The sequence below is a fragment of the Odontesthes bonariensis genome, chromosome 22, assembly GCF_027942865.1.
Source record: "Odontesthes bonariensis isolate fOdoBon6 chromosome 22, fOdoBon6.hap1, whole genome shotgun sequence".
In the NCBI taxonomy this organism is placed as follows: Eukaryota; Metazoa; Chordata; class Actinopteri; order Atheriniformes; family Atherinopsidae; genus Odontesthes; species Odontesthes bonariensis.
In genome coordinates, this window is record NC_134527.1 from 13,109,201 (window position 1) to 13,136,883 (window position 27,683).

Genomic DNA, 27,683 nt, shown 5'->3' on the forward strand with positions numbered 1-27,683 from the left:
ATAGTGTTTCACATAAACTCTGTTTACTTTTTGCACCTTGGTACGAGGAAGTGAAAAGGACACTTTTCTGCGATGCTGAAAGGCCAAAAAAACCCTTTTTTTTTTTTTTTTTTTTTTTTTTTTAAATCTGGTAGGAGGGAGCAACAGTTCGCAGGTGGGTCATGACTGATATAAACTGTACTTGCAGTTCCTTGACAGATGTGAGATGCGAAGAGTGTCAACGAAAACCTTAACATAACCAACCATGGCCGTGCTTGTGTTAGCTTTGCTTGTCACGATCAGTCTCCAAGGAAGTGGTAAGATTGAAAATGAAATCAATCTTGAAAAGATATTGAGTGTGTTTCTGTGTGCAGACAAATTTTCAATGCCAAACATTTGTTCCTGTAGCTCTGAGTGAGACTTTTGATACCAGTGGTTTGCAGAGTATTCCGGAGGCTCTGACAGTGAGTATCTTAATTTATTACCAGATTTTGCTTTTGCTTTTAAAGCCTCAACTGAAAACACGCAGTGTTTCAGTGTTGAGGCGAAAGGTGACAACCTTCTCAACATGTCCGTTACATTTCCTACGCTAACCCTCTGAAATGAATTCACGAACAAAAACTACTTGATTCAAATATAAAGAAATATATTTTGTGCTAAATTTACTATGCAGTCGTCACCTTTTTGGAGGAACGATGATGACAAAACTGGACATTATGATAATTAATCACCATCACTCTTTTCACAATGAAACAAGGTGAATACGTTCTAAGAACAATGAATTGAATCGAGTGGAACTGATGCAGATAGAAATTACATTCTACCTGTGGAAATATGCTTCTAGGTGAACATCAAACACTTTGATTTTTTTTTTTTTATCACCTCTCAAGTCTCTAATATATTCTTTTAATGTGAAATTTACACGTATATTCAGACAGGGGATGTCTGCCAGGACTGCACCAAAATATTTGAACTCCTTGCTGACCTGCTCTCCAATGCAGACCTCCAGGTGAGTACAATAGTAGACAATGACGAGCAAACACATACCTGAGAGTTCGTATTTGCTCACTGATAACATAATCAATTCTGTTCAACTGTACATTCATAGGTCAGGACTAGAATACACAATGTGCGAATTCACACGGCTGCTAAGATCTGTGGTTGAATACTTTTCTTTAAACCAGTAGACCAAAAAGAAAATGTTTTGCATTCTGGAAATAACTTTACACCTGTTCTTTTTATCAACTGGAGCACATTCTTGACATTCACACATGCACATTATTTGTAGTCAGTGGTGCATGGAGTGAAACACACACAAAGTAAAAGTTAGGTTCCTGTTTTCTTTTTATGAAGAGCCACTTCCTATTTTTTATGTCCAACAAAAGATGAAATGAAATTTCTCAGTGAGTTTTGGTTCTCGCCTGACTTCTAGAGATCCCCCCCTCCGCTTTTTTTTTGTCTTGATTTCTGGGAAGTAAAACCTTTCAGCAAAGACAGATAGCATGATCAACCTCATGATCTCAACCTCATGCTTATCATGCTGAAGGAGAAAAGTGCTGCCACCATGCTTCACTGAGGGGATGATGTTCTCGGTTTGATGAGGAGTTTTAGGGTTTGAAGCACAGTATTGCCACTAAATTAAACTGAATAACAAAACTATATTATTATAAACATAGTGGTGGTCAAGTGATTTAAGTAATTATTTAATATGTCATTACTTTATTAATGTTTTGCAAGTTTTGTCCTATAAATAAAAGCTTGAAGTGTATTAATTGAACTCGTATCAAAGTTAAGGTGCAAATGTTTGATTGTTTGCCATCTACTATTAGATATTTTAGGTCTGAAACACACTTTGTAGCAAAGTGAAAAGAAAAAAAAGACAGCAATAAAGCTTTTATTATGACTTCAGGTTGAGTTTAAGAACTGTTGCAAAATGTCGAGTCAATATTCATGGTCACTTTATTTTAGAAAAAGATCATGGACGGCATCGACCGTCTGTGTGGGCATCTGCCGGGGCCAACTGCCAAACTCTGCAAAGAAGAGGTGGACAAGATGCTCCCTCTGGCCATCACCTTTGTTACTGGTGTTGTAGTAAGTTAAGAGGCTTGAGACATCCTTGAGCTTTCCACAGTAATACCCAGACTTTCTGATCCATCTATTCTTAACATGTTTTGGGCCCTCCTTCTTGACAGAAACCAGCAGAGGTCTGCAAGATCTTTGGTCTTTGTGGCTCCTGTGATAAAGATGAGAGGATGCTGAGCTACTTTGCCAACGAGGCCCTTCAGGCTGCCGTCATGAGAGACGTCAGTAAAATATAACTTAACATTTTAAAGGAAAACCCAAAAATTCCCAGTGTTACCTGTTTTTACTTTACTCCTGCGCTATTTGTGTCTGTCAAACAGGTGAAACCCTCGGCACAATGCTCCATCTGCATTTTCATTTTCAAGACTTTGGAAGATCTGTTGCCTAAAGAGAGGACTGAGGTGAGCCATTTCGTACCACGAGGAAACGCATGCATTCAAACTAGTAAAATATCTCTTCATAGTGCTGCTGGACATTAAAATGCCACCAGATAACAGTGCACATTAACCCGACTCTGTATTGTCTGTGTATTGTGTTCCCGCTTCTCTTCCACAGGGCGCTGTAATCAAGCTGCTAGAAGAGATTTGTCTGATATTGCCGCCCCACTACCGCGACCAGTGTGACGCCATCGTTGGCAAGTTTAGCAAGTCAGTGCTGGATGCGATCTTAGGCTATGCGACCCCTGAGACCATCTGTGCGCTCATCCACCTGTGCAAGCGGCAGGAGGCTCCCGAAGTGGGTCAGTGTGCCTCTACTAATTATCATTAAGAAATATTTCCAAACAACCGAAAAATGATTTGTGAAAAGCAGATATACTTAGTCTACAAGGGAAAGTAATTCAATGGAAACTTTAGAAATCATTTTGATAGCTAATAATTTTTTTTTTTTAGTTTAGAACACTTTGTGGGTATTTGTATGGTTTCAATGACTAAGGTCAAGATCACATTTATTTATATAGCACATTTAAACAACCAGAGCATACCAAAGTGCTTTACACAAATATTAATAAAAGTACCATGAAAATAAAAGATCAGAAAATAAGAATAAAAGTACCATGACCTGACTCTGTTAAGGTGGTTTAATCAGATATCACCAGAACAAATATTTAGCTTTTTTTTTTTTTTTTTTTAAAAGATCAAATTAAAAAACTTGTACTGGGGGGGGTGAAGTAAAATAAAAGCCAGTTTTACATGTAAAATTATTGTGAAGAAAAAAAAAGCTAGAAATTTCCTTCTAAAATGATTTTATTCATTGCATAAAATAAGCAACTTTTCTTCAACGGTTGATTTTTTTTTAAGTCACAGATCCATGCACCTTAACAACGTACAGATGCAGAGACATCAAAACAGCCCTCAAATGTGGAGTAAGTAAACAGCAATCAAAAGAAGAAAAAAAAACTTGACTGGTTTAGCTCATGGATGTTCTGTGGTGATGACATTTGATCCCTCTTCTCTGTGCAGACTGTCTTCTACTGTCAGAAATTTGCCTGGAAGCCTCTGAATTACAACAGCCTAAAACTTAAAGGTAGGTCAAAGCAGATGATGTTGTTTTGAGGAGATAAAAGCTGTGGTTACATGTGATAAAATAAGTCCTGAAGTATTTCCACATTGTTCTTTACAGCACTGGATTAAGAAGGATGAGTCAAAGTCACGGAAGATGACAATTGCTCAACATCAAGCTGCAAATACTTCTGCCTGGTGGCAGTTCTTTAAAATCCCAATTCAGTATCTTTCTGCATTTTCTGATTTTGCTTTACATAAATGTACCAACTGCACTGAAGAAATCCAACAAAAGGATTATCTGAATTTCAGCTTCAAAAGAATGCTGCGAAGATATGAAAGCTTTATCAAATGGTTCTTATATTAATTCCAGTTATTCTGTATACATAAGATAACCATTTGCGATACCCAGATTATTTTACTTATCAAGTTACCTGATTTTTTTCAGCTTCTATAACGCATTTTCTTGTAACCTTTCACAAACTTATACCAAAATAAACATGTTACATGGCTTTAATAAAATATGTACTTGTTCAAGATGAATAAATCCACATTTACAGGTTATGGCTTCTGAACCGGAATTTGCAAATCTATGAATTTAAAATGAAGAGAAGGAAAGATGTCATTACTATTATGTAGTGTAATGTATGCGACAGCTCCTAATTATACATTTAATTAAAACAGAGAAGTAATAGTGAAAGCCAGAATAAAAACTATTATATTTATTATACTTGAGGAAGTGATCACCACTTCTGCTTTCATGTTCTCAAAAGGCATTTCCATCAACATTTAGTCACTGGGTGCTACAAGAAGATTTTATATTTGTTCTCATTAAAAACCCAAAATCACAACCCATAAACAAAGCGACAGAGCAGTTTATTTAAATGGTTTGAAAGAGAACATCTGCAACAATTCAGACCTGTCAAAATGACTTCCTGAGGTGGGAAATTTAGCAACCTCAAGGTGCAAGTGGAAAAGAAGGGCCAGAAGGTAAGAGGCTTATAGTATTCAGGGGCATTTGCAGGGAATAAGAAAAGGCACTTTAACGCATTTAACAAACACACTGACAGACTCACTTTTGACTATTTAACAAAGAACAACTTGGGGACAAAAAAACAAACAAACAAACAAAAAAGACTCATATCCCTCAGCTTCCCACAGCAGACCATGTAAACAGGCTGGTTTCTCTGTACAACACCAACCAAACAATTGCCTGAGCTGTGGATAAGCTAGAAGATGCGAACATATTATTTAAAAAAAAAAAAAAAAAAAAAAAAAAAAAAAGTTTAAATCCTGGCTTTAAAGTTACGCAATACCATCAGACAACAGCACAAAGTAGCTGCAAGCTCTGTCAGCACCATCTGGCTCTTCTGTGAGGCGTCGCTGTAGTACACTAAAAGAACCACAAGGTGGAGCTGGAAGAGCAAAACTAAAAACGTCCACATGTACAGTTTTTTGGGGACACACTGCCATCTAGATATATGATAGACACAGTCACTAATAGCACATGGCTCTGACTACTGATTCTAAAGGTAAAAACAGTAAGATTTTTTAAGAGGAAAGTCTGAGACTGAAAAGCATAATTGGAGTCATTCAGGTACTAACTGTGCAGTGATCAATGCGTTTAAATCTGTCTACAGTCTCTGGCAAACACCTTTCCACACTTTTATCTCACTTTCCTGCAAGCAAACTATAGAAGGAGTGTTTAAAAAGACAAGAAGGGCAATCATGGCAAACTGAGGTGTTTCAATGTACCACATTCACAACACTGGCTCTGGGCTGCTGCTTGTCGGTCTGTCTGCTCTTCATTCTTCATCTGCATCTGCATCTGCATCTCCATCTCCAGTCATACAAAACTTCACGTGCTAGTGAGGTCGGACAGAAGGTGTGGACAGAGTTAAAAAACAAAAAATTCCCCATCTGATGGTCAACTGTTCGGTCCCACAATAGTCAAACAGCATAAAGTTGCCATAGAGACAAGGAAGCTCCTGCTCAGAGGTGACGGGTTTCTCTGTAACGACACCCAAAAGAGTCACTCTCCAAAAAGGTGATTACTGCTCCCCTATCTTGGTCACAACAACATTGACACCTTTAGCATAATTGGGCACATCCACCTGACATTGACACAAGCCAAGAAAAATAAATGACACAAAACAGTTTTTCCATGGTGCAGCCCAACATAACCACAAGGTCGTTAGCAGCTTCTGACTTCTCTGTAAAACGTCAGAAAAAATTAATTGGCCTGAAGAGACTGCAAAAATAAATTAAGAAATAGAAAAGGTTGTTTGACACAAACTTAAAAAACAACGACAGAAAGGAGTGCGATGTTGTTATAATGTTAAATGTGAAATGGGAAATTTAATGTAGCCACTTTAAGAGACAGCACAAGATGACGCCAACCGCTTTTCACTTCTACAACTACACTGCCGCGAGACTCTATACTTCATGGTTTCAAAGGATTCTTCTGGAACTATGATGAATGTAGTTTTAATGTCGATTGTCTATAATACTTAGATCTGGTGAGATCAACCTAGCAGATATGAGCTAATAAAGGATGACAGCACTGCTTAAACCGGTATGTCATAGCAACTGAAATAAATGTTCTTCCTTTTTTTTGAGGAAAAATGGTAACATAGCTGAGGCTGTGAGGATGTGGCTGTGTGTGAGGAGGAAAATAAGTGGAAAGGGAAGACAGAAAACACACAGGTTTATCTGCAGGACATCCAACATATGCCAGGAGAGACGGGCTCAGTATTTCAGCTTCTTGGGCACCTCCCATGAAAAGACGTCCCGACCAAAGTGGCCATACGCTGCTGTGCGCTGGTAGATGGGCTTCTTCAGGTCAAGTTCCCTAAGACATACATAGAATAATAAATAAAACAGTTTCTAAAATGTAGATCATGAGAACTATAACTGAGTGGAAATGTTTGAAAATACAGTTCCATACAAAAGTCTGGGCTCTAAATTTGGTTAAAATTTATCTCCTTGTAAATTGAAACGATGGAAAGATAATCAAATTTCCAAAAGACAGAACATGAAAGATAAACAAACACAAACAAATAAATAAATAAATAAATAAATAACCTACCAATCAACCAAGTCAGGAAAAAAGGGTCTGAATCAAAGGTTAGGGTACCCTGCATTATACTTACACATAAGTGTCACAGCATTCTCAGGAGTTAAAGAGTATTTAAGTTCTCGTTTGGGTAATTTTCAACCATTATTGCTGCAAAAGCTTTCTAGTACAATGAGATTCTATTTAGGTTGGTTCGACAGCAAGAACCAATGTAAAACCCTGAGTTCAACCCCGTCATCAACAATGAGCTGCCTTATACCCGTCGCATAATGTAGCTTTAAGATTTTTTAAGGCAAGAATATACTCTAAGACTTCAAAGCCAACTTGAAAATTTCCTCCGATGTTTCAGAGGAGTGAGGCCCCACAATTGAGGGAGCTATTACTAGGAAACAAACAAACAAAAAAGTTCAGTCATGTTTTTTTACATTGAAAATGGTTACCATTGTCCATCTAGCTGTAACCAACCAACAAACCAGCTAACTGACTAAAGCAGCTAATGCTAATGCAGCCAAGTTGCTGCATGGTAAAGTATAATCAACAGCTGAAATCAAGTACTATATGCACATTTTCCATAGTGTCCCATGAACTATTCGATCCAGTGGAAAGATTGAGAAAATAATCATCATCGTCTCCCCACTTTTAACAGCAGTTGAAATTTTGACCACATGTGCCCATTTCTTTTGCATCCCAACATAGATATCACAGCCTACCTCACAATTACTCCTGGTCGGAGGTCAAAGTTCTTCATCACAATGTCCAGCAGTTCCTTTTCACTCTTTTGGGACGTCCCATAGTGGAAAATGGAGACGGAGAGGGGATGGGCTACACCAATAGCATAGGATACCTAAAACAAAAGTCTATGATTAGGAGCAAGTTGCGAATAAACAAGTCGACACAGGAGACAAAAAAAAGATAATTCACTATAAGAAGCGTGATGAAAAAGTGAACAAATAAAAAAAAAAATCTTCAATGGAGAAACTGTCTTAACCCTCATGCCAGGATCTGGGTGGTTCTGCATCCGAAAAATTACATTAAACAGCAACTGTGGCTCAAAGACATCATGTCAGGTCAGGACAGCAACTAAGAGCATCATCATCATTATCTTTGATATTCACAGGGCTATGCACTGTAAATGTGTCCTCCACAGTCAGACTGTCAACACTGATTTTCTGCTGCGACATCCTGACAAAGAACATTATGGTTTTTAGTTGCACCAACACAATATTTGTTCAACCCCGTCCCTGTTGCCAGATCCCTGTCACATTTCCCTCTCCCTTAAAATCTAATTTCAGTTGAAGGCTTCCTCTTGTGGCATAGAAAAGGAGATCCAATTAAGTTTAAAAAAATGCACCTTCGAGTTGTCAGAACAAGACTTCAAGGGATTTTTTTAAACCAGGGCGGCAGCTCCAGGAGCCGGAGGAAGAATTCATATTGCACAACCTCCTGAATGTCAAAGAAAATTAAGCGCACGCTCTTGGTCGTGTTTCTGACCCAATGTACCTTCTTCATTCTTGGCCAGTGAAGACTGCAATGCAGTCTTTTGGTCACACAGCCATAGGTGACCAGAACTCTTGTCAATTGTGATTATCATCAACATGAAGTAAAGGTCAGCTTCACAATGTTAAACGTTCACTGAACTTTTAGATAATTCTTTGTAAACTGCATGAAATGTTGAAAGCTAAAACTGTTTTACTATAATAGTAAAACAGTTTTCACAGACCAATTTAAAAACATCCAAAGAAATACTTTGAGCCAACCAGCAGAATCCCACATTTGATAGGCTTGTGTATTCTCACCTGGACCAGGACACGCCTGCAGAGCCCAGCTTTCACAAGAGACTTGGCCACCCAACGGGCAGCGTAGGCTGCAGAGCGGTCTACCTTTGTGTAGTCCTTTCCAGAAAAAGCTCCACCTCCATGGGCTCCCCAACCCCCGTAAGTATCAACGATGATCTTACGGCCAGTTAGGCCAGCATCACTCTGTGGGGAGGAATACATACGCTTAGGGCCATTGTAAACGCATTGTGTTCACGCTGCCTGAAGAGTTTTAGAGCGGTTACATTAGCATTTTTAGTGGGGAAGTTATGTCATTTTTTTCTCACCTGTGGACCTCCAATGACAAAGCGGCCACTTGGCTGCAGGTGGTAGATGGTATCATTATCAAGATACCCACTGGGCACCACAGCTTTCACCACCTGTTCCTTCAGACAGTGACGCATCTGGTCTATACTCACACCCTCATCGTGCTGCACAGAGATCACAATTGTGTGGACACGCAGCGGAACCACGGCTCCTCTATCCCGTCTGTACTGAACAGTCACCTACACGAAGGAGACAAAAAGAACACCTCAACACAATCTCATACGTTTGTGTAAAACAGTGAGAGGTGTAAATAATCTGATAAATCTTAAATCAAATTTATTTAAAAGAAACAATTCTACACTGCCCCCATATTTGTTATTAGAATGTCAATAACCTGGATAATGTAACTTCAAAGGGATGTTACGCGGGACAGTAATGACTTTATGTTGCTACCCTTTTGTTCCCCCCCCCCCCCCACACGCGTTGCAGCAACAACTGAAATAATCAAATTGATCAATCTGATCGTCATTCAACTGTTGAAACCGTTCATCAGTAGGAAATAAAAGCATGTAGTCAAAACAACCCATTCAATGTTAGATTCCCACACTGTTGGAGTGGGATTTCAACATTTTTGTCAATAAATAGTTTAAAAAAAAACAGCCCATTATTGATTAGAAGGCTGCGTGGCAATCGATTTATAATTGTGGGCTGGATTTAAGAAGGGGAGAAGGTCATTGTTCTGAGTTGGAAAGACCTCCTGTACTGTTTCAAAGAAGCTGAAAAAGCCCGACTGAGCACACTTTGCTGTTTGAGTATTAAATCTCGCGAAGTATGTGAAGCATTTTCCAATTTTTGAGCAGCTTTAGCATAATTCTTCTTTGCATAATCAGCTACAGAGGAGAACCAATTTTCTTCAACAGGATGTTCAGTTTCTGCGAGTCTCTGCTTCCGATGCTGCTGCCTCAACAGATGGCGGCAAAGCAGATTACGCTCTCTAACCCAGACTTATAGAATATATCCGTTTATGCATCTGTAACCCTCCATCACATCCACCTCTTCTCCCAGAGTAGGAATAGCATTTGGCTACTTCCTGGTCATTCTAAAATACACAATCTTCTTTGTCTTGTTCACATTCAAGATTAGGTAATCGTTCCCACACTATGCTGAGAAGTGATTGACCAGTTCCCTGAACTCAGCCTCTGATCCGTGTCTGATACATCCAACAATCGCAGAGTCATCCGAGTATTTTGGGAGAGGACAGGGCTCTGTACGGGAAGTTTGAGGTGTACAGAATAAAGAGAAATGGTGAGAGTACAGTCCTGTGGCGCTCCTGTGCTGCTGACCACCTTCTCAGACACAGAACCCTTCAGTCTACCCTGGTCTGTCTGTCAGGTAGTCAAAAATCTGGACAATTGTGGAGACATCAACCTGTATTTTCTCCACAGCTCCACTTTAAAAGTTTCAGCCCATGTGTAGCTTATATCTCAAATGTGTCCTTATTTATCAGATTCAGAATGACTAAAAACACCTGAACAAGAGGCTGATTGGTTCACAGAGTAAAGACGAAAAAATAGTTAAATGGTCATATACTGTAAGAGACATTTAAGCCATGCATTCAATAAGGTTTAAAAAAAAAAAAAAAAAAGGACATAAATAAAGAGATTTTACTTCCATAGTAACAAAGATAAATTGTGTGAAAGTTGAGATGGTGTTTCCTTGTCGAACCTGAGTTTTGGAATCAGGTCGGAGCCACGGCAGCGTTCCATCACGACGTAATTCAGCCATCTTGGCATTGAGCTTGTGTGCCAGGACAATAGTAAGCGGCATACACTCGTCAGTCTCATCAGTAGCATATCCAAACATCAGGCCCTGGGAGAGGAGCAGTCAAGAATCACAGCATGAATGGAGGTCAAATGAACACCTCTGAGTATCTGGCTTTAGGTATCTGTGTGTAGCCCAAAACACAAACCTGGTCCCCTGCTCCCACATCCTCTTCTTTGCGGTCGAGGTAAACACCTTGAGCAATGTCGGGAGACTGCTGCTCCAGGGCCACCAGCACATTGCAGGTCTTATAGTCAAAACCTGCAAAGAAAGACAAGAGAGCCTTTAAACACTTGAAATCTTTTGTCAGATGGGAATGAAAGAAGCTCGTCTATTTTTAGACAGTACAAGACATTCCTTAGTAAGCCCGAGTGCCTGATAGTTGTGATTCCTAACGATAAACTAACAATTTTTTGGAGCCACCGGTGCCCTCTGTGCTTCGGATATGGATCTGGATACCGTCAAACCCGATGTGAAACCATAAGAGGAAAAATATGTGAGTGTGATATTTCATCCATTATCTCAGGTGTAATTCTTTTTATCATTTAATGATTTTGAAGTTTGTATCTTGTCCCAACAGGACTACTGTATTGCGCTTTATGATGTTGGCCATGCCTCTCTTTCACAGCTGCAGTTAGTCCAGGATGCTGCTGCTCGCCTGCGAACACGAACACGAAACCTTGACCACATCTCCCCATTACGGGCCGTCCCTTATTGGTTCACTGTACATTTCAGGATTCATTTAATAATTGTTTACTTATAAAGCAAGCGTTACACCTTTCATTCCTTTGACTCTTACAACCATATTTGCCTCCTAGATCACTGATTTACCCATCATTTACTTTTGAGGGACCCAGCACTTAACATTTTGGCCCCGAAATAATAGCTTCAGCTGCATGTTCAGCAAGATTCAATGATCTCTGTTTTTAAGTCTCATTTTAATTATTTGGCTTGTAATTTTGTATGATTATTATTTTTTCTCCCCCCGTTGTGCTAATGCTCTCATCTTTTAGCTTGATATTTGTTCTGCCTCAATTACCCTTTTAAATGTACAGCACTTTGGTCAACAGCACTCATCTTAAATTTGCATCAGAAATATGTTTGAATTATATTCATAAATAAAGGAGGGTGAGCTCCTTTTATTACTGCCTTTGCAGAAGCCGGCTAGAAGAGAGGGCAAGTCGTGAGGGAAGAGCATCTGTTTTTAAAATGGAGGGGAAAAGTGTTTCCTGAGGGCGTACGCACAACAGTAACAAAACATTGATCCGTCTGACCGATAAAGTTTTATTGAGTCATAAATCCTTGATGAGATAAAGAAGCCATGCACCACAGTAGTATCAAATTATTCACTGGTTAAAGCACAGCCTGGCATACAACAGTCTCCAGATTCACTTTCTTATTCTGTAGAAGACAGAACCAATTCTTGGAACACTATTGTGTTTGTATCAACCCTAAGGTCGAGGTGGGCATACACGCTGCTTTCACTGCTTTCAGTGAGAAAGGCATCTGGTATACGTGCCAGTGTACAAGTGGTTGAAGTAGTGTGCAGATTTTCCCCGTTCGGCACACCGGCGTACCAGTTGACATTTAGCCTGAGACTGGGTCGCCCAAGGGATTTAAAGCTACCAGCTTCTGTTGTCCTTAATCACATCGGTCGGTCGTGTACATTTTAGGATTTTTGGAGCCACTGCAAATAATTAGGCGGAATAAGCCATTTCAATCACATATCTTTCGTGTGATAACATCTTCCCACCGTCAAGGAGATGTCTTTTCTGTGTGACCATTGCTACAAATTCCAGTGTCTGTACACAGCTTTTGACTCTATTAATGGAGAGGGAAACAGAAAACTATTGTAGTTAACCAGCAAAAGGGAGCATTGACATTGTGTTATAAAGGTACTTGGGTATTGCTGTTTTTAACGTTGGCCTATGAAATCCTAAAAACAGGAGAATGGAGTGTGATTGACAACGACACAGAGGACCAAGCACTGTGGAATAAGCTTATTAACCTTTGAATAGGAGCTTCTTTTGTTTCTCAGAATACGATCAGTTCATGTTCACTGACAGGAATAAAGGTTCTCAAATAAAAAATTTTTTTTTTTAAATTAATAAATAAAAATGAAAAGACAAAGCAAATACAATGAAAACTCACAAAAGTCCCAACTTTACTGTTGAATATCCACCACACATCATTTTGCAGAACCAACAAATAACATAAATGTCCAACTGCTGCTCCTGAAAGTCAATACTTTGGATTAAAAACACCTTCGACTTGACGTCCACTGTATGCCCACAGATCTCCTACGATAGAAGGAATGGATGATGCTTTTTTTTTTTTTTTGCCCAATAACAATTTGCTGAAAGTGTGATAACACAGTGTAATGCACATCTGGTCAACAAATTCAGCTCCAGGTGCTGGAGGATGATGCGAGTCCTGGTATTTGTGCATATAAAATTAATCACGTCCTGCTCCCCTTTTCCTGGAACACTAAAATCCAAAGTACTCACAAACACTTACCCTCACAGAAGACAGCTGTTTGTATTTGCTGATGATTCTTTTGCTGTTCCATATTAATTAAACTATCACTTCAAAAGAGATGTTAAGCTTATAGTTTTTTGCTGTTGTATGTGGGATTAATAGACCCTGGGCTTCCTTGTTGGTCCATTCCTCTGCATTTTGTTGCTTGTGTGTATACAACATCTCAATTTCATTTGTAAAGGTTCACTTTCCTGTTTTTTGTTTTTTTTTACTCTATACCATTTTTAGGAGGAGTGAAAATATAAGGGTCTCAGTTTTTCTCTGTGAACACTCAAATGCAGCATCAGAAAACCAACAACCTGACCACTTGATACGGTTTTATATCATATTGTACAATGCATTTTGCTTTAAAAGTGAGAAAGACATCCACTCCAACACCATGTAAATCTACTGAAAGATTTATCTTTTGGTCAGCTTGGTCAGTATTGAAGGTTCAGAGGGAGGGGTTTTCTTGTTTCCTGGAGAGTAAACATCTAATAAACCTTGTTTTTTTTTTACAGCAGAACTAAATATTCCACCTTTAATCACCACCTTTGTACAACTCATGGTAAAATAATTTGACACCTAGTACATACGTCCCATTATACTTTGAGTGGGTTCTCCATAATATATAGACTTAAAAAGAGGAAATAATTGCCCATAGGCTACCTGAATTAAACTCAAAGCCAACTTCCCTTACTGTACCTTTGGAGGAGTCGTCATAGCCGATGTCCTTGATTGCATCCCTGACAATCTTCTGATAATCAATTCTGGCCCTGGAGGTGATCTCCCCCGCCAGCAGGATCATCCCCGTCTTAGCTACAGTCTCTGGAACAAAAAAAAAAAAGCTATCAGTGTAAGTGATGAGAGTATGACTACGTCTGATTAGGTTCAAGTAAAATGCTGACTCTACTTAAATTGGTGTTTTAGGTAATTTCCCCTCATCATAACAACATCTGAAAGACTTTGATGCGAGAAGAGTAACATCTGAAACTAAAGACGTGTTGCTTTTGTTACACTATGTTGTTTTCAGCATCTAATGGAACAATATAAAACTCAGACCCTGCTGCAGAACATATTTAGCTGGAGACTGAGCTCACAAGCACAGACCAAATGCAATCAGTCTGTAATTTATACATCCATGCCATTGAAGGCTACCTTTGAAAAACTTGAAAGCTTTTAGAGCTTTCATCATCTGTATTCAGGTCTGGAGCACATTGTCATTTGATAGAACCAGACAGCATCCAAACATAGAAAGGTTCCTTTCAGTTTCAAATTAAGTGTCGGTATAATGGTTCCATTACCCTGGACCCCTCAATACGTCTCAGTTGACAGGAGCATTTTTTAAGAGTGCAGTTCAGTAGAGGACATCCTTTACGGCTTGCTTTGTTATCCAAATACTCACCACATGCCACTTTGGCATCAGGGTCTTGTCTGAGATGTGCATCCAACACGGCATCACTGATTTGGTCACAAATCTTATCTGTATAACAACATGAGAGTTCTTCAATATACACTTAAAAACAGTTCACTGCATTTCAAATTTTAACTAATGTTTTGCAGATTACTTAAAACTAACATTGCATTGATAAACTGGAGTATAATTTTGGTCTATGCAAGACAGATTGGAGCGTTTTTGTGTTATATTAACTCCTTTCCAGCAGTGATAACGTCGCTGTCAGATGAGAGCAACTTCACACTTTAAAAACCCAGATTTCAAGTATATATTGCTTTTAAAGCAATAATGACTGATGCAGTAATTATTCATCAGAATCATTTCATCGTTACTGTCAAAACTTGAAGGATGCAAATGGACCAAAAAAAATAAAATAATAGGCTGACGGTAGCAATCGGTAGCTGTGCAATTTTGTTTTAACTTTCCGGCACGTAATGGAGTCGTTTTAGACCAAACACACAACCAACAGACTGTGTTATCGCTATGGTTTGGATCATCTCATCTCTACATCCATAAATGCCTGAAGGCCCTTAACACTATCAGGGAAAACAATTCCTTTTTTATTCAAGTACTACTTTTGCAGTTACTTTTAGTAATTACTTCCAAACTACCAAAATCATTCAAATATTTTAAGGTGTTTTACGAATATTTTGTCAATCCGTAAAAAGGATTTTTTTTAAAGGACAGTATAACTAAATATTCTGAAGCCTTTACTCTTCTGCAAATAGAGGGTCCAGATATTGTTACTTTAGACCCACAGATGATCAGGGGCCCCTACAGTGCCTATATTTAGGAGTCGTGGTCAGCCTATTATCTGTTATAGTAGAGCTGCACTACTGTTAAAGCCTTGAAACTACAGAGAATTGAATATTAAGCTGCTCAATATTGCAAATAAATGTTGTATGATACCAACTGAATGCAGTTTGTTTTTTAGATAGTCTTTGAAAGGTGTCTGTGGTCATTTTGTATGACATTTTACTCTGTTGCCACTAACAGAACAACAAAATACCATACACTAGAGCATTAACAAACTGCATTTTGCTTAGAACAAATTGCTTTTAACATAGTGAACAATTGTGAAAGCAGCGGGAGAGTTCGTTATCCTGTCATACTACAGAGTGATAACCCTTTATTCGGGTTTACAGCTACCTACACCATCAGACCACACGTTGCAAGAGAGCGGGTGGAGCGGTATGTGATTGACAGGCACCAGCAGTCATCACAGGTGTTAGCTTCAGCAGCTAGCCACAGCGCATTAAGCAGACAGCCGTGACACTCCCACTAAACTCCAGAAACTGCATTTCCACCATCGCCTGAACCTGCACATGGTACGAATCATTTTCGATTGAATATCTACCGTGCAGGAGACTTTACTGCTGAAGAACAGTGAGAGCAGGCTACTCTTAGCATCAGTGATTTAGGCTTTTAATGATATCAATAAAGCCAGCACTGCTTAGTTTGTTTTATACGTTCTTATGCTTTATTCGTGCATTTTATACTCTTAACATAGCCATCCTCCTAACTACGTCTGTTTTATCTGACCAGTCATGTGCCGTAATTTGTTTGCGATTCACTAAATGAAGAGCTCGTGATTTCATTTGTACGTTGTAAACGTAAAACGTTGTTTACGTTGTATTTAAAAGCTCACCTTTAGGGCTAAATAATCTGGGGCAGCTGACAAACAGGCTTACAGCAACAAACCACATGACCTTGTTTTAGAGGCTAATAATATGCTAGGCTAATTATTGTGGTTTGCGACTCACAGACAGGCAGCAATCTATTAAAACTTACCGGGATGTCCTTCACCGACTGACTCAGAGGTAAAGAGGAAACAGTCTTCATCATACAACGAGTCGCCATGGAAACCGTTCAGATGACCGTTCATGATTGCCACCACGCAGTTAGCTAACGAGCTAGCAGATTCCCGCTTATAAAGCGTTCAGGAGCCGTACAAAGGTTTTAAGAACAGCTTTCACCTGAGTTTGCTGCCTGCGCACATACACACACACACACCGACGCTGCCACTCGAGTTTAAGCCAGCCGGGTGGGACTTAAGGGACCAAACAGCTGAATTTATTTCTCTGAACTATTTTCAAGACCCCTCAAGTAATTTCCCTACAGCCAATTGCTGCAGAGGCCAGACCACGTGGTGCTCGTGGGCGTGCTCCTGATAAAGCCAAACAAACATATCTGAAGTGACATGACGCACAGTGTGGCTTGTAAACCATTGAGATGAAACATTTGCCTCTGTTTACGGGCCAAGGTGAAGAAATATTTATGTTTTAGATTTTTATGTAATGAAATGTTCCAATATTTCATTAAATGTCATTTACTGAAAGTAAATGGTGGATACAGAGGACATTGACATAGAGCAGAACTGCACTCATTGCAAGAATGAGAGACCATAAAGAGAGAGAAAAAAGAGAAAATGTAAAAAAAAAAAAAAAAAGATAAGCCTGCTATATATGTCGAAAATATTTAAATGTCTTGAGGAATGAAAAAATAAATTGAAAAGAAGATGAAAGTTTCAGGGCTCAAAAGGTCAAAGTATTTAACTAATTTTAAGGATTACTGAAAATTAGTTTCAAGATTAATTAGCTAGTTTTAGGGTTTTGAAACGTGGGCAAGTGAATCAAAACCTTTTTATCTAAAAACATCCTTAATGAAAATGACAATGACATGGTGTACAAACTGCATTCTGTGTCAATTAAGTTTATTTATCTGTTTAATCAATTCAAGACCCAACAGATTTATCCCCTTACAAAATCCTCTTTATGTACAATGTGCATGCTCCAAGACATTAACTTTTTTTTCCCGTGTGCCAGATAGATTGCATCCATCTATCTTGTTTGTCTGAAGAAGAACGGATAACATTTAATTGAGTTCATGCTGGACAATCCATTGAAAGACGCCCCTCCCCCATCTTAAAAGGATTTTTTACCCTGTATAACATGTACGCTACATACAGAATGCAAGTCAACATTTTAAACGTACACATATGAATTCAAATAAATATAATAATTTGATGACAAGTTATCAAATGTTTTGACTTGGAAAGAATCTACATGGGATGACATTTTGGCTGCTGTTGAACTGAACTGACTTGAAGGATATCAGTGTTTAAGAAAATAAAGAATAACATCATTTTCACCTTTGACCACTCAAATATCTTCTATGTAAAGAGGCTTGACCCCAAGTCAAGTTATTGGTTTTAAGGTCTGAAGTGCGACTTCAGCTGAGTGAACTCATCTGCACGTTACTTAACATGTGATAGTGCTGAACCGGACTGGGGGACAGGGAAAGAGGAAGAGCAAAGAAAAAGAAACGGAACAGAAATAGAAAGAAATAATCAGAGAAAACAATGAAAAACCAGACAACCAGCTGCTAAACCTGTAAAAACAAAAGAGAAGACAATCCACGGCCTCTGTGGGCAATCCAGCCTTAGAACCACCAGGAGCACCTGTAAGCAGACAAGCAGAGAAAAAACAAACAAACACACAAATAAACAAAAAAAAAGCACAAGTAGCAGCAATCACATACAACACAACTGTGGATATAGATGAGCTCAAACCACAGGACAACACAACAACTGCTTAGCGAGCATGCTACTGAGCTAATGAATGTGTGTGTGTGCATGAACATGTGATACACATGGCACAGGTCCCACATAATAACCGTGCTTAGTTATGAGTGTATAAGTGTATAGGGCCACAATCCACTGCCCCCCCCCCAGCAATCGGAAGCAGAGGGCCCCAAGACCCAGGCCACCAGCAGCCCCCACGGAGCACAGTACCCGGGAAGCCCACCGCAGGGACAACCACGCATCCACCCAGAAGACTGCAGAGGAAACCCCCCTCGCCCCTCTGGCTCTTTCAATATTTTCTTATAGTGAGCAATTAAAATTGCAGAGTGCAGCAAAGGGGGCCACCTACGTGATCCCATCCACTGCACTCCACAGAACACACACGCCCCCAACGTGTGTGCTGTGTACAGGAGCCAGAAGGGAGAGGGGTATGGGATCTAGAAGATAAACAGCAATATCAGCATCCACTCACTGAGCTGTATAGAACAGGGGCTGTATTCACAAAGCTGCTAAGAAGAATAAGAGCATTGGTTTAGGATTACTGTTCAAGTTCGCACAGTCACGTGTAAATTTAAGACAGAGTTGAGTCAATGCTTGGTCGATGCTCTTGGATGCATCAGATTGATTGAAAAAATAAAATCATCATGTCCAAAATGCTGATTTCACACATTTATTTGTTTATTTCTTAACACACTGACTAACACAAACACGCTCACACAAACATGTCCTCTCTCAGCTGTGAACTACGATACCAATCATTGCTTTTCTTCCAGAGTCCTTATTTTGATACGAGACTGTTTACATGGATCCATATTGCTGTCAATAATAAACGGTCGTATTTCATCACCAGTTTACTCAGACTTTGGTTTCACATTCAGCATGTTTGTTTACTTAAAATATAGCTTCCGAGTCTATGAAAGCACTGCGAGAGTCTGGTCACATTTTTGACTCTGAGATACACATACAGTACAGTTGTGCATGAGATGATCGATTCACAAACAGAACTGTAGGGCTACATTGTGGAATGTTTGCAAACTACATTAGAGTCATTACATGTGCTGCGTCTTTGAGCACAGTGACAGTGTGGGTCAGAGCAGACCCTGAATGCATGGATATTGCCATCGTTTTCCTTGTGCAGAACCTCATTTTATCACTTTTTGTTCTTTGCTGTGTCTATTTCCTCCGGCTTCCCTATGTATTTGACCCCTGTGGGGCTAACCTGAGCTGGACTGTGTTCACCTAGGATGGCTACAATTAGGGCTTCCGGTGCTGTAACTCCACCACCTGGTGACACCGGGCTGCGAGGACTGATGGGAGACGGCACAGTGTCTGGGGAAACAAGCCGCTCCTTCTTAGAAACAGAGCAGGGTGAGCGGCTTCGTGCGTGGCAATCTTTGGAGCGAGGACCGAGGCTGAGGCCCTGCATTGAAGGGAGGGAGTTAGAGGAAAGAGCTGGAACAGCAGGGCTGCGACTACGACGGTGACGATGGTGGTATTTGCCAGTTTTAGGGCTCGGACTGCGGGAGTATGGAGCCAGCAGGACCAGAGTGCTGTCATCTTCTGAGCTGACATCAGAGCTGTCTGTGCGGCACACAGTAGGGCTGTGAGCCGGCAACTTGATCTGTTGGAGGATTGAAGGGAACATTACAGCTGAAAGTTTCTCAGAAATGCTCCAGTACAACAAGAATATGTCCAGTAAAAAGTGATGAAATGTTGTATGACAACCACATTTCCAAAGGATGTGGAGCACTGTGTCAATTGTAAATAAAAATAGAATTACGTGACTCACAAAATATGTAACTGATATATTCATCTGAAAATAGAACAAAGACTTTAGATTATAAGGTAGAGTTTTATTGGATATAAAGCTGCATTTCAACCAGTAAATGGAACAATTCAATATATTTATCATAAAATAATTATTGCCATCTCACTAAAAAGCCCACAAAATGGCTTCACTCACTCACGAGAGAAGACAAAACAACTCCAGATAACATTCACATTTTAGGAGCTAAAATCAGATAATTCGCCATGAGAAATGAATAAAAATGGTAAATCACCTGTGAAAAATCAGCTGCACAGAGCTCAGATCATATTCCAGTTATTTTATTTCATTGCTTTATAAAACAAAATGCTCTGCATCAAAGGAAGGGGTCCAAAGAAGGGGATACTATAAACAAACTACATTTTTGAAAACTGCTACATTTTCTTCTCTGAACGCAGTTACCTGAATTGGTGACAACAGTCCGACGATACTATTCAAATTATTACTGTAGTAACCCAGGATGTACTCGCAATCATCTCTTGGCAAATCCTCCTCTGAGAATGTCACCTGCGGAGAACAACCAAATAAACGGTGAACTCAGCTGCGGCTCAAAATGTTTCTGTGAATTTGAGTACCGGACACACCTGTGTTGCATGCTCTCCTTTGGCCCACACATATGCCTGGTAATCTTTGTGATGTCTGAATCCCACCTGCTCAGAAAGAAATAACAACCGAGTGACGACGCTGGGGAGACAAACCTGCCAGCATTCATTTAAATTTTTGGTCATTTTGGTCATAAAATGCTTTTATTTTATGTAAAGCATTTTGAATTGTTTGTAAATGAAATGTGCTATACAAATAAATTTGATTTGATAAAGAGTTACTTTAACAACCACCTTGTATATAGCTACCCAGTCCCATGAGCTGCGCTGATATGTCGATGCAACGGTGAATCGAACTGTCGCATCAGAGACTTTGCACCACTCCTTGCTTACTTGAAGCTCCACCAGAGGCATTTCCACCCTGAATGGGAACTAGAGGACAAGACCGCAAGTCACAGTTAATGAAAACATAACAAGGCCAAATAATTTATAAGTAATAAAGTAATCTTGTCTCACATGCAGTGAAAACAGTGCAGAAACAGGCTTGTGGTCACTGATAGTGAAGCCCATGTGACTTCTGTACATATGTTGTGTCACTTTAGTTGCCCCACCCAACCATGAGGTTAGACCCCGTTGCAATGCTGCGTTGTAGGAAGGTACTGGGGAACCAGTGCGACGAAGGCGCCAGAGTATGCGGTCTGTCCACGCAGGTTTCCTCTTCTTTGCACTTACAGGAAGTACATAAATAGCAGAATTACAGTGATGGCAGTAAGTAACCACTGAAGGAGTGTGAGCTTTTCTGCTTTTTAAAAAGAAATCTTCAAAGATTGAGTTTGTGATGGAGGTGACTTAACAAACCTGGTGTCGTACGTGTGAGTGCCCACATCAAACTTATATGTCGGTGGGAAGTTCAGTTGTCCCTCCATGAAGCCTTCTAGAATGGACTCAGTGTTTTTAGCCATGTTGAGCTGTTCAGTGAACGAACAAGGGGAAAACAGATCATGCCACATCTGTGGATGAGTTTCATTCAGCCAAACTGAAGGTGAGGTATGTTTACTTTGTTCTACAGCTCCCTCTGGTGGCTCAAGTTACTGATCAACAGACAAACAGGTGGTGTGAAAGCCTTCCAGAAAAATCCATATGTTTTAGTTTAATAATGCTGAAGGTGCCTCACCTGATCCCGCTCCCACAGAAGAGGCAGCTTATTGCTGTCAACGGCGCATTTCACCACGTGAATGTCATAGTCTTCAATTCGGAAATTTAAATCCCCAAACCAAAACACAACACTGTGGACACAAGAGATAATCCTGTCATTTACTTGAGAGGCAGAAACAATTAGAATTACCTTGACACTGTAGGATATTGTGTTATTTCCATCTATAATCGTCAAACTTTACTATTATAACTCAAATTAACACAGTGTTTATGCTACTTGAAGCTCAGGAGGCATTAAAGAAAAACAATAATACTTTTTAGCTTTACGACATACTATGGCCCCCTGAGATTTGATTATTTTAAGCAGCTGTAGCAATTCATAACTTAGATATATTTCAAACAAAAACATGAAAGCTTCATGGACAAAACTTTCATTTAATCTATTTAAACTCAAAAATGATTGATGGCAGGCTCTGATTTACGCTGAGAATTTATGTATGAACTGTACAGTGTGGCATATAGTCTTGGTAAAAAGAAAGTACACCTTGATGAGGTGAATACCACCTCAGAAGATCAAGGCATTAAGGTGTGTGTTAAGCAATGAAAAAAGGGAAGACATCAAATGGCCACCCGATGAAGAGATTGTGCAATTCTCAGAAAAAAATGAAAAAACATTAATAAAGCACCAAATCTCTGACTCTATTGGCCTCTATTTGCAAGTTAAGTGTTAAAATCTGTGACAGAACAGTTATGGCTTGTTTGAAAAGGTTGCCGGATTGGATGAAGTTTGGTCACGAAACAGGACAGTGATCCCAAGCTCAACGGCAAATCTACAACAGAATCATGGCGTTGCAATGGCCCAATCCAAGGCAAGACTTTAACCTGGCTGTAAAGTGCTGTGATTAAACAAAGACCCAAACAAACTTTAACATTGTAAAGAAGAGTGCGTGGGTAAAACACAAGTTTCACATGTTGTTGAATCAAAGAGTGCAATTAGTTTTTCACACCCTGCTTCTGCATTTTGGGTTAGTGTTTGTTAAATAAGCAATGACATAGTATAACATGTCGAGTGTTGTCATTCATCTGAGGTGGTATTAATGGATTTTCAGACCTTGGAGGACCAGATGATTTTGATGAGGTCCTGATTCTTTTGTTCTGTTTATGATAATCATGTTCCGATTTCTTTATTCTGATCTATAAAACCTTGTAATTGACAGAGTTTTTTTGACTGTAGATTAATCATTATGACTGACTGAATTAAGGTGTGCACATCTTAATGGATGTGCAAACCTCATTTAGTTTTCTTGTCTCTGAGGAATAAAATCACCCACTCATGGTCCAGTACACCAGTAGCCGTCCCCCCTTCGAACTGCTGTTGCTGAAGGATGCTTTCAAAGTCCTCCATCCGCTGCTCCAGGTTTCTCATGTGAGCTGGCAGGTGACAGTTGAGAAAGCACACCGAGTGGCCAAACACTGTCATCCTCGCACTAACACCACCTTTATTCCCCTAAGAGTGGCAGGAAAGGGCAAAAAATATACCGATGAACAATGTTACAAAAGAATCCAGAGAGTCCTGACAATTAAATGAAAGACTACTAGCACACATTAACCAGACCTACATTCAGGAACAAGGTGTTTACTGATAGAGTCGCGAAACCAGAAAGCCAGACAGCCCGCTGCTGCACTGACCTCAAAGAGAAGGAGACTGCACCAGCAGCAGCCAGGGGGGTGATGCTGACATCAACATGCACGGGAAGGTCACAGACTGACATATGCACCCACGCGTGTATGCACCTGCTGGCAGGAGGAGCACACATGCTGCACCCCATCCCTCTAAACCCCACGGACACTAACCCTTCACAAATTTGAAACATCATAATTCTCAGCTGGCTTGAGAGCAGCACTCTTCAATGCGTAGCACGTACCCAATATCCCCCAAGTCCTGTGCGTGTACTCTGTGTCTGCACACCTCTGAGGAATGGAAGATGGCAATATTTAGAAAAAACCAGCAGCAGCACACCCTGCATTCGCTGTGATGCCACCTAAATAGATGAGACAGGTGGAGATATCAGGTAATGGACAATCTATAATGGCAAAAGTTGATAGGAAAGAGATCTACCGACCAAAACATATCCAAAAGGACTGAGTGTGTCCATGCAAAGCTCGCTCCACTGGTCAGAAAAAAGAACATCCTTCAGTCTCTTGTTTATCATGGAATTTACCTCCTGGAATCTGGATAGTGACAAGATGCGGAAAGATGTAACTAACAAATGAAAAAAGAACTTTAATAAAAAGGACAGCGATGGAGGGGGTGTAGGGGGATCACAGATGACTGAGTGGGCACTCACGGCTGTCTCTCTGGCACTGCTGAGCCGGGCAGAAATACTTGCTTACCCGATGATGAACATGTCAATGTTCCCATCTGAAACATTTGGTCCAAACAGAAATGTGATGTCATCTGGTGGGACAGCTGATCCCACGTTCCATGTGACGATGTACACCCTTACAAAAGGATAAGAACAGAGTGGATGCTGCATTAAATTTATGTTCCATAGAACAGGTTGAATGAGGACATAATCCACAGAGTAATCCTCAGAGAAAATGCTCCCATTAGGGTTTATGTACATGGAAAAAAGATAAGCACAATTAAGCACCTAAGTGTATCTCGCTGATTACTAAGTAGTATGTGTGTGTGTGCGTGTGTTTGTGTGTATGAGTGCACATGGGAGTCTTCGTGCAGACTAAAATAGAAATGGATGGAGTTTTCTATCACTTGAAGTTGAACTGTTGCTAGAGAAACAGCTGATTATGTTCGCACTTAACCCTTAGTTCTATTACAAATAATTCTATTGATATTTCTTAATCGATCCATTAGTAGTTTGTCAATTAAATGCCAAGAAATGGTGTCCATCAGCAGTCTAAAGCTTAAAAAAAGCTGACGTTACTTTTATATAGGGTTAAGAAAGGCAACGCTCCCTGATATATAAGCAGCTTTTTGAGTACTTTTTTTAAAAAAATATGCAAAACCTTTACACATTTTAAAAAGGTCAAGATTAAATTTGTTACTACATGAATTTCTTTAAATTTCTTTTCAAGTACTAATAAGATAATAAACTAATTTGTTCAGGTCTTAACCTCAAGACATCTTGCATGTGGGTTTTGTCAAATGTGAACTCTCAAAAATCGCAGCTTTACCCAAACATGGGGTCAAATGTGTAGTCTGAACAACCATTCAGCTGTTTATGAATGTTTCAGTACAATAACAAGGAACCCACTCTTGATAAATTTTCAAAGCCTTATTCTACAGTATATCCCCTCAGCAGCCATTTGTTTCCATTCATTTCAACAGCCTCTTGATATAAAAATATTATGTAGTCATTAAAACTAAGCTCGAGATCTGTCGTAAATCCACTCTTCCAATAAACTGTTTTGAGAGGTTTATTTTGTGTTAGAAACACACTAACAAGTATGTTTTGAATACTCTGCCTGTTGGTAAAGGACAATGAGATCTTTTAAGGCATGAGGCAACATAATTAACATTTCAGCTTCAAAATTTAATTGGTCTCTTGATGTTTTATTAATAATTTTAGCTCACAGTTCTGTTACCAGCTAACTACATTATTACCATGTCAACAAATGTAAAAATCAAAATGGCAACAGATGTTCTTTTTTGTGATCGAAGTAAAGTATCTTTGTGAGGAGCGGGACTGGCAGAAGCTGCTCGCTCTGAGAACCATCTGACATGTTTTATTGTTCATATAAACACACTTTCAAAGCTCTAAACAGAAATTTTACAAGCTGGCTTTGTTTATGAGTGTGGAACACAAAAAAAGTGCCTCTGGGAAATCTGCCAAAAAAAATGTGAGCATGCCACTCTGTCAGGTTCATAAAGCTCAAAATTTGCTACTGTGATTCATGTGACACGGTCAGGCGCATACATCACCTTTCCTAGACACCGACTGCAGGACTGCCTCTGCAGCAACGTTCATAAAGATTAAATTCAAGTGATATAAAAATGTTTTAGGCAAAGATTCATCTTTGTCTCACCTGAAGTCTTTGTTCTCCTCTCCTGGCCTCTCAGACTTAGCCTGACTTTGTGTCGAGCTCCCAGGTGAGGGGGTCCTCTGTGGCTCAGGACTTAGGCTGGGTTTCAGGCTGAGGCTTGAGGGCAGGTTAGGGTTGGGCTTGGGCAGAGGGAGACTGGGACTAAGGTTCAGATAGGACTGAGGACTGTGGGGACTCTGGGGACTGTGGAGGGGGAACGCGGACTCTGACGGAGCATGTGGCAGGACGTTTGCACTCTGGGGTCCTGGAATACAAACAGAGGCCAAATCTATTTCCTTGGACGACTCCACTGAGATTCTGGTCGGCTTTGTGACAGCTTTAGTTCCAAGGGCAGTTGGTCTGGGCCGGCTTATGCTTGCCAGTGTTGCTGGGGTGGATGAAGACCTTGCCTGACCTAACTGCATTTGGTCGGTCACTTTTGAAGATGCTTGCACGGGGCTCAATCCTGACTGTTTCCTGAAGGCGTCTGACGGGCTGGTGAGAGGTAGCTCTTGGACCGCGAGCCGAGGGGGCAAAGGTGGACTGGCTCCGACTAATGCACGGGATCCAGGCTCCATGTTAGGACCACAAGGATGTGGGCTAATTTCTCTCTGTGGTGGGAGATCCATCAGCCTGCAATAATATGTGTAGAACTATGACATAACATTCTTCTCAGAAGTAAACAAGATAATGCAGCTTGCAGAAGGCATGAAACATAACATCAATCACTAAGTCCTCAGTGTGCATCTAAAAGAGAAAAAATGTGCCTGCAGTGGGAAGAAGATACGAGAATCCATCCCATTATATGAAGTACCTGTCTACATCATGCTCCCCTGGCGTCACTGCTATCATGGTCAGGCTTGCATCCTGAATACATCTAAGTTGCCGTGTAATTTAACCCTAACTTTTTTACATAACAAACATGTGAAAGAAAAAATTGAAAAGTAAAATTCTGTACAGTTAGGACGGTATGCATGTTGATGGGCTGCTGATAATGGAGAACATCAGACAATGTCAACAGATACTGTAGGTCACAAGGTAGAGGATGCCTCACATGAAAGAAGAACAGGAGCCTCCCTCCATTTTGCTCCAGTGCCCAACACAGAAATAATACACCTCTCTTTTAATAATTTAAATATGCAAATGAGAAATACAACTGACCACAGAAGTAACCTGCCGAACAGAGCTGTGAGTAAGAAAGGCTGGTTCTGAATCCACTTTGAAAGTGAAACTTTCACACCTTAAAACACAGTTCAGGTGGGCCTTCTGAGACAGCTGCATCTACAAAGGTAAAAGCACTCAGAGGAAAATAAAATAGATACGATAAATAGCAACATTTGGCTGATGTGCCACACAGATCACGTGCAAACGTGTCTTACCTTTGGTGCGTTTTTAAAAAAAAATTTTTTTAGTCCAAGGTGAACCACAAGGGTGTTCTCACACATTCACAGCGGAGAATGTCATCAGCCTCCTCATTTCCCCTCGCACACGTCAATCAAAGCGAATAGACTGTCATTAACAGGCCAAATCGATTACTGGACCAGAGACAGTCTGCGGCGGGACGGATGCGACTCGTCGGTAAGGTGGACAGCGGGCGTCTCGTCACGGTGCTGACCGCGCAGCCGACCGTGCTGTCAGGACAGAAAGCGGTCACGCATCATGCGCCCGGACTCCTGCACGTTGATGTTTGTGCTGCCACAGTTGAACTGCTGATGATACCTCATCTTACTCACTGCCGCTGCCTGCGCGCCGAGCAGTTGGTCGGAGCAGCTGTGCACTATCCGGCCAGCATCCCGCATGCACCTCCTGCGCACCGACCCAACACCTTTCCATATCCCTCCCTCTTCGGGTAAAACATGAACAGTTTGGGGCGGGCAGAGCAGTAGAGAGACATTAAAATTCAGCTGCCTAAGTACAGCCAAAAATAACAGTGCATCTGTCTAATGAGTGACGCATAAGATACGGGCGCGTTACTGTTGTTGCCTGGAGCACAGCGTAGCAACAAAAACTCAAAAATAGCTAT

The 27,683-nt window shown here is 40.3% G+C and overlaps 3 protein-coding genes across 5 annotated transcripts; 1 reads left to right on the forward strand and 2 right to left on the reverse strand.

Moving 5' to 3' along the window:
* Nucleotides 1-176: 176 nt before the first annotated feature.
* sftpba (surfactant protein Ba) lies at nt 177-4,082 on the forward strand. The gene is made up of 10 exons (XM_075455191.1): nt 177-296; nt 388-443; nt 914-988; nt 1,948-2,070; nt 2,172-2,282; nt 2,382-2,462; nt 2,617-2,800; nt 3,360-3,424; nt 3,522-3,585; nt 3,682-4,082. The coding sequence occupies exons 1-10, from the start codon at nt 245-247 to the stop codon at nt 3,690-3,692; spliced, it is 822 nt and encodes a 273-aa protein (XP_075311306.1). The 5' UTR covers nt 177-244; the 3' UTR covers nt 3,693-4,082.
* mat2aa (methionine adenosyltransferase 2Aa) lies at nt 3,288-16,645 on the reverse strand. Of its 2 annotated transcripts, XM_075455190.1 has the most exons (10): nt 16,303-16,645; nt 14,461-14,538; nt 13,761-13,883; nt 10,687-10,799; nt 10,443-10,586; nt 8,738-8,956; nt 8,433-8,615; nt 7,347-7,480; nt 6,265-6,411; nt 3,288-5,425 (listed from the first exon to the last, which is right to left on the reverse strand). In XM_075455190.1, the coding sequence occupies exons 1-9, from the start codon at nt 16,394-16,396 to the stop codon at nt 6,309-6,311; spliced, it is 1,191 nt and encodes a 396-aa protein (XP_075311305.1). In that variant the 5' UTR covers nt 16,397-16,645; the 3' UTR covers nt 3,288-5,425; nt 6,265-6,308. The 2 variants fall into 2 exon arrangements, with proteins under 2 accessions (XP_075311305.1, XP_075311304.1); XM_075455189.1 differs by having other exon boundaries at nt 3,288-6,411.
* A 2,105-nt stretch (nt 16,646-18,750) lies between these two features.
* On the reverse strand, nt 18,751-27,653 carry inpp5ja (inositol polyphosphate-5-phosphatase Ja). Of its 2 annotated transcripts, XM_075455837.1 has the most exons (14): nt 27,040-27,653; nt 26,822-26,941; nt 25,664-26,293; nt 24,011-24,118; nt 23,740-23,848; nt 23,542-23,658; nt 22,948-23,123; nt 21,636-21,747; nt 21,320-21,429; nt 20,978-21,188; nt 20,756-20,893; nt 20,504-20,569; nt 20,322-20,426; nt 18,751-19,715 (listed from the first exon to the last, which is right to left on the reverse strand). In XM_075455837.1, the coding sequence occupies exons 3-14, from the start codon at nt 26,287-26,289 to the stop codon at nt 19,245-19,247; spliced, it is 2,349 nt and encodes a 782-aa protein (XP_075311952.1). In that variant the 5' UTR covers nt 26,290-26,293; nt 26,822-26,941; nt 27,040-27,653; the 3' UTR covers nt 18,751-19,244. The 2 variants fall into 2 exon arrangements, with proteins under 2 accessions (XP_075311952.1, XP_075311953.1); XM_075455838.1 differs by lacking the exon at nt 26,822-26,941.
* Between the last annotated feature and the right edge of the window lie 30 nt (nt 27,654-27,683).

Coding starts and splice junctions, on each gene's coding strand:
- inpp5ja (XM_075455838.1), bottom strand. CDS start 26,289: ATGGATCTCCCACCACAGAGAGAAATTAGCCCACATCCTTGTGGTCCT. Junction 23,849..24,010: donor ATTGACATGTTCATCATCGG/GTAAGCAAGTAT, acceptor GTCACTATCCAG/ATTCCAGGAGGTAAATTCCA. Junction 20,427..20,503: donor AAGGAGAGCATGCAACACAG/GTGTGTCCGGTA, acceptor TGTTCTCCGCAG/GTGACATTCTCAGAGGAGGA.
- sftpba (XM_075455191.1), top strand. CDS start 245: ATGGCCGTGCTTGTGTTAGCTTTGCTTGTCACGATCAGTCTCCAAGGA. Junction 2,283..2,381: donor AGGCTGCCGTCATGAGAGAC/GTCAGTAAAATA, acceptor TCTGTCAAACAG/GTGAAACCCTCGGCACAATG. Junction 3,425..3,521: donor AAACAGCCCTCAAATGTGGA/GTAAGTAAACAG, acceptor TTCTCTGTGCAG/ACTGTCTTCTACTGTCAGAA.
- mat2aa (XM_075455190.1), bottom strand. CDS start 16,396: ATGAACGGTCATCTGAACGGTTTCCATGGCGACTCGTTGTATGATGAA. Junction 10,587..10,686: donor ATGTGGGAGCAGGGGACCAG/GTTTGTGTTTTG, acceptor CTCCTCTCCCAG/GGCCTGATGTTTGGATATGC. Junction 6,412..7,346: donor CGACCAGGAGTAATTGTGAG/GTAGGCTGTGAT, acceptor TGTATGTCTTAG/GGAACTTGACCTGAAGAAGC.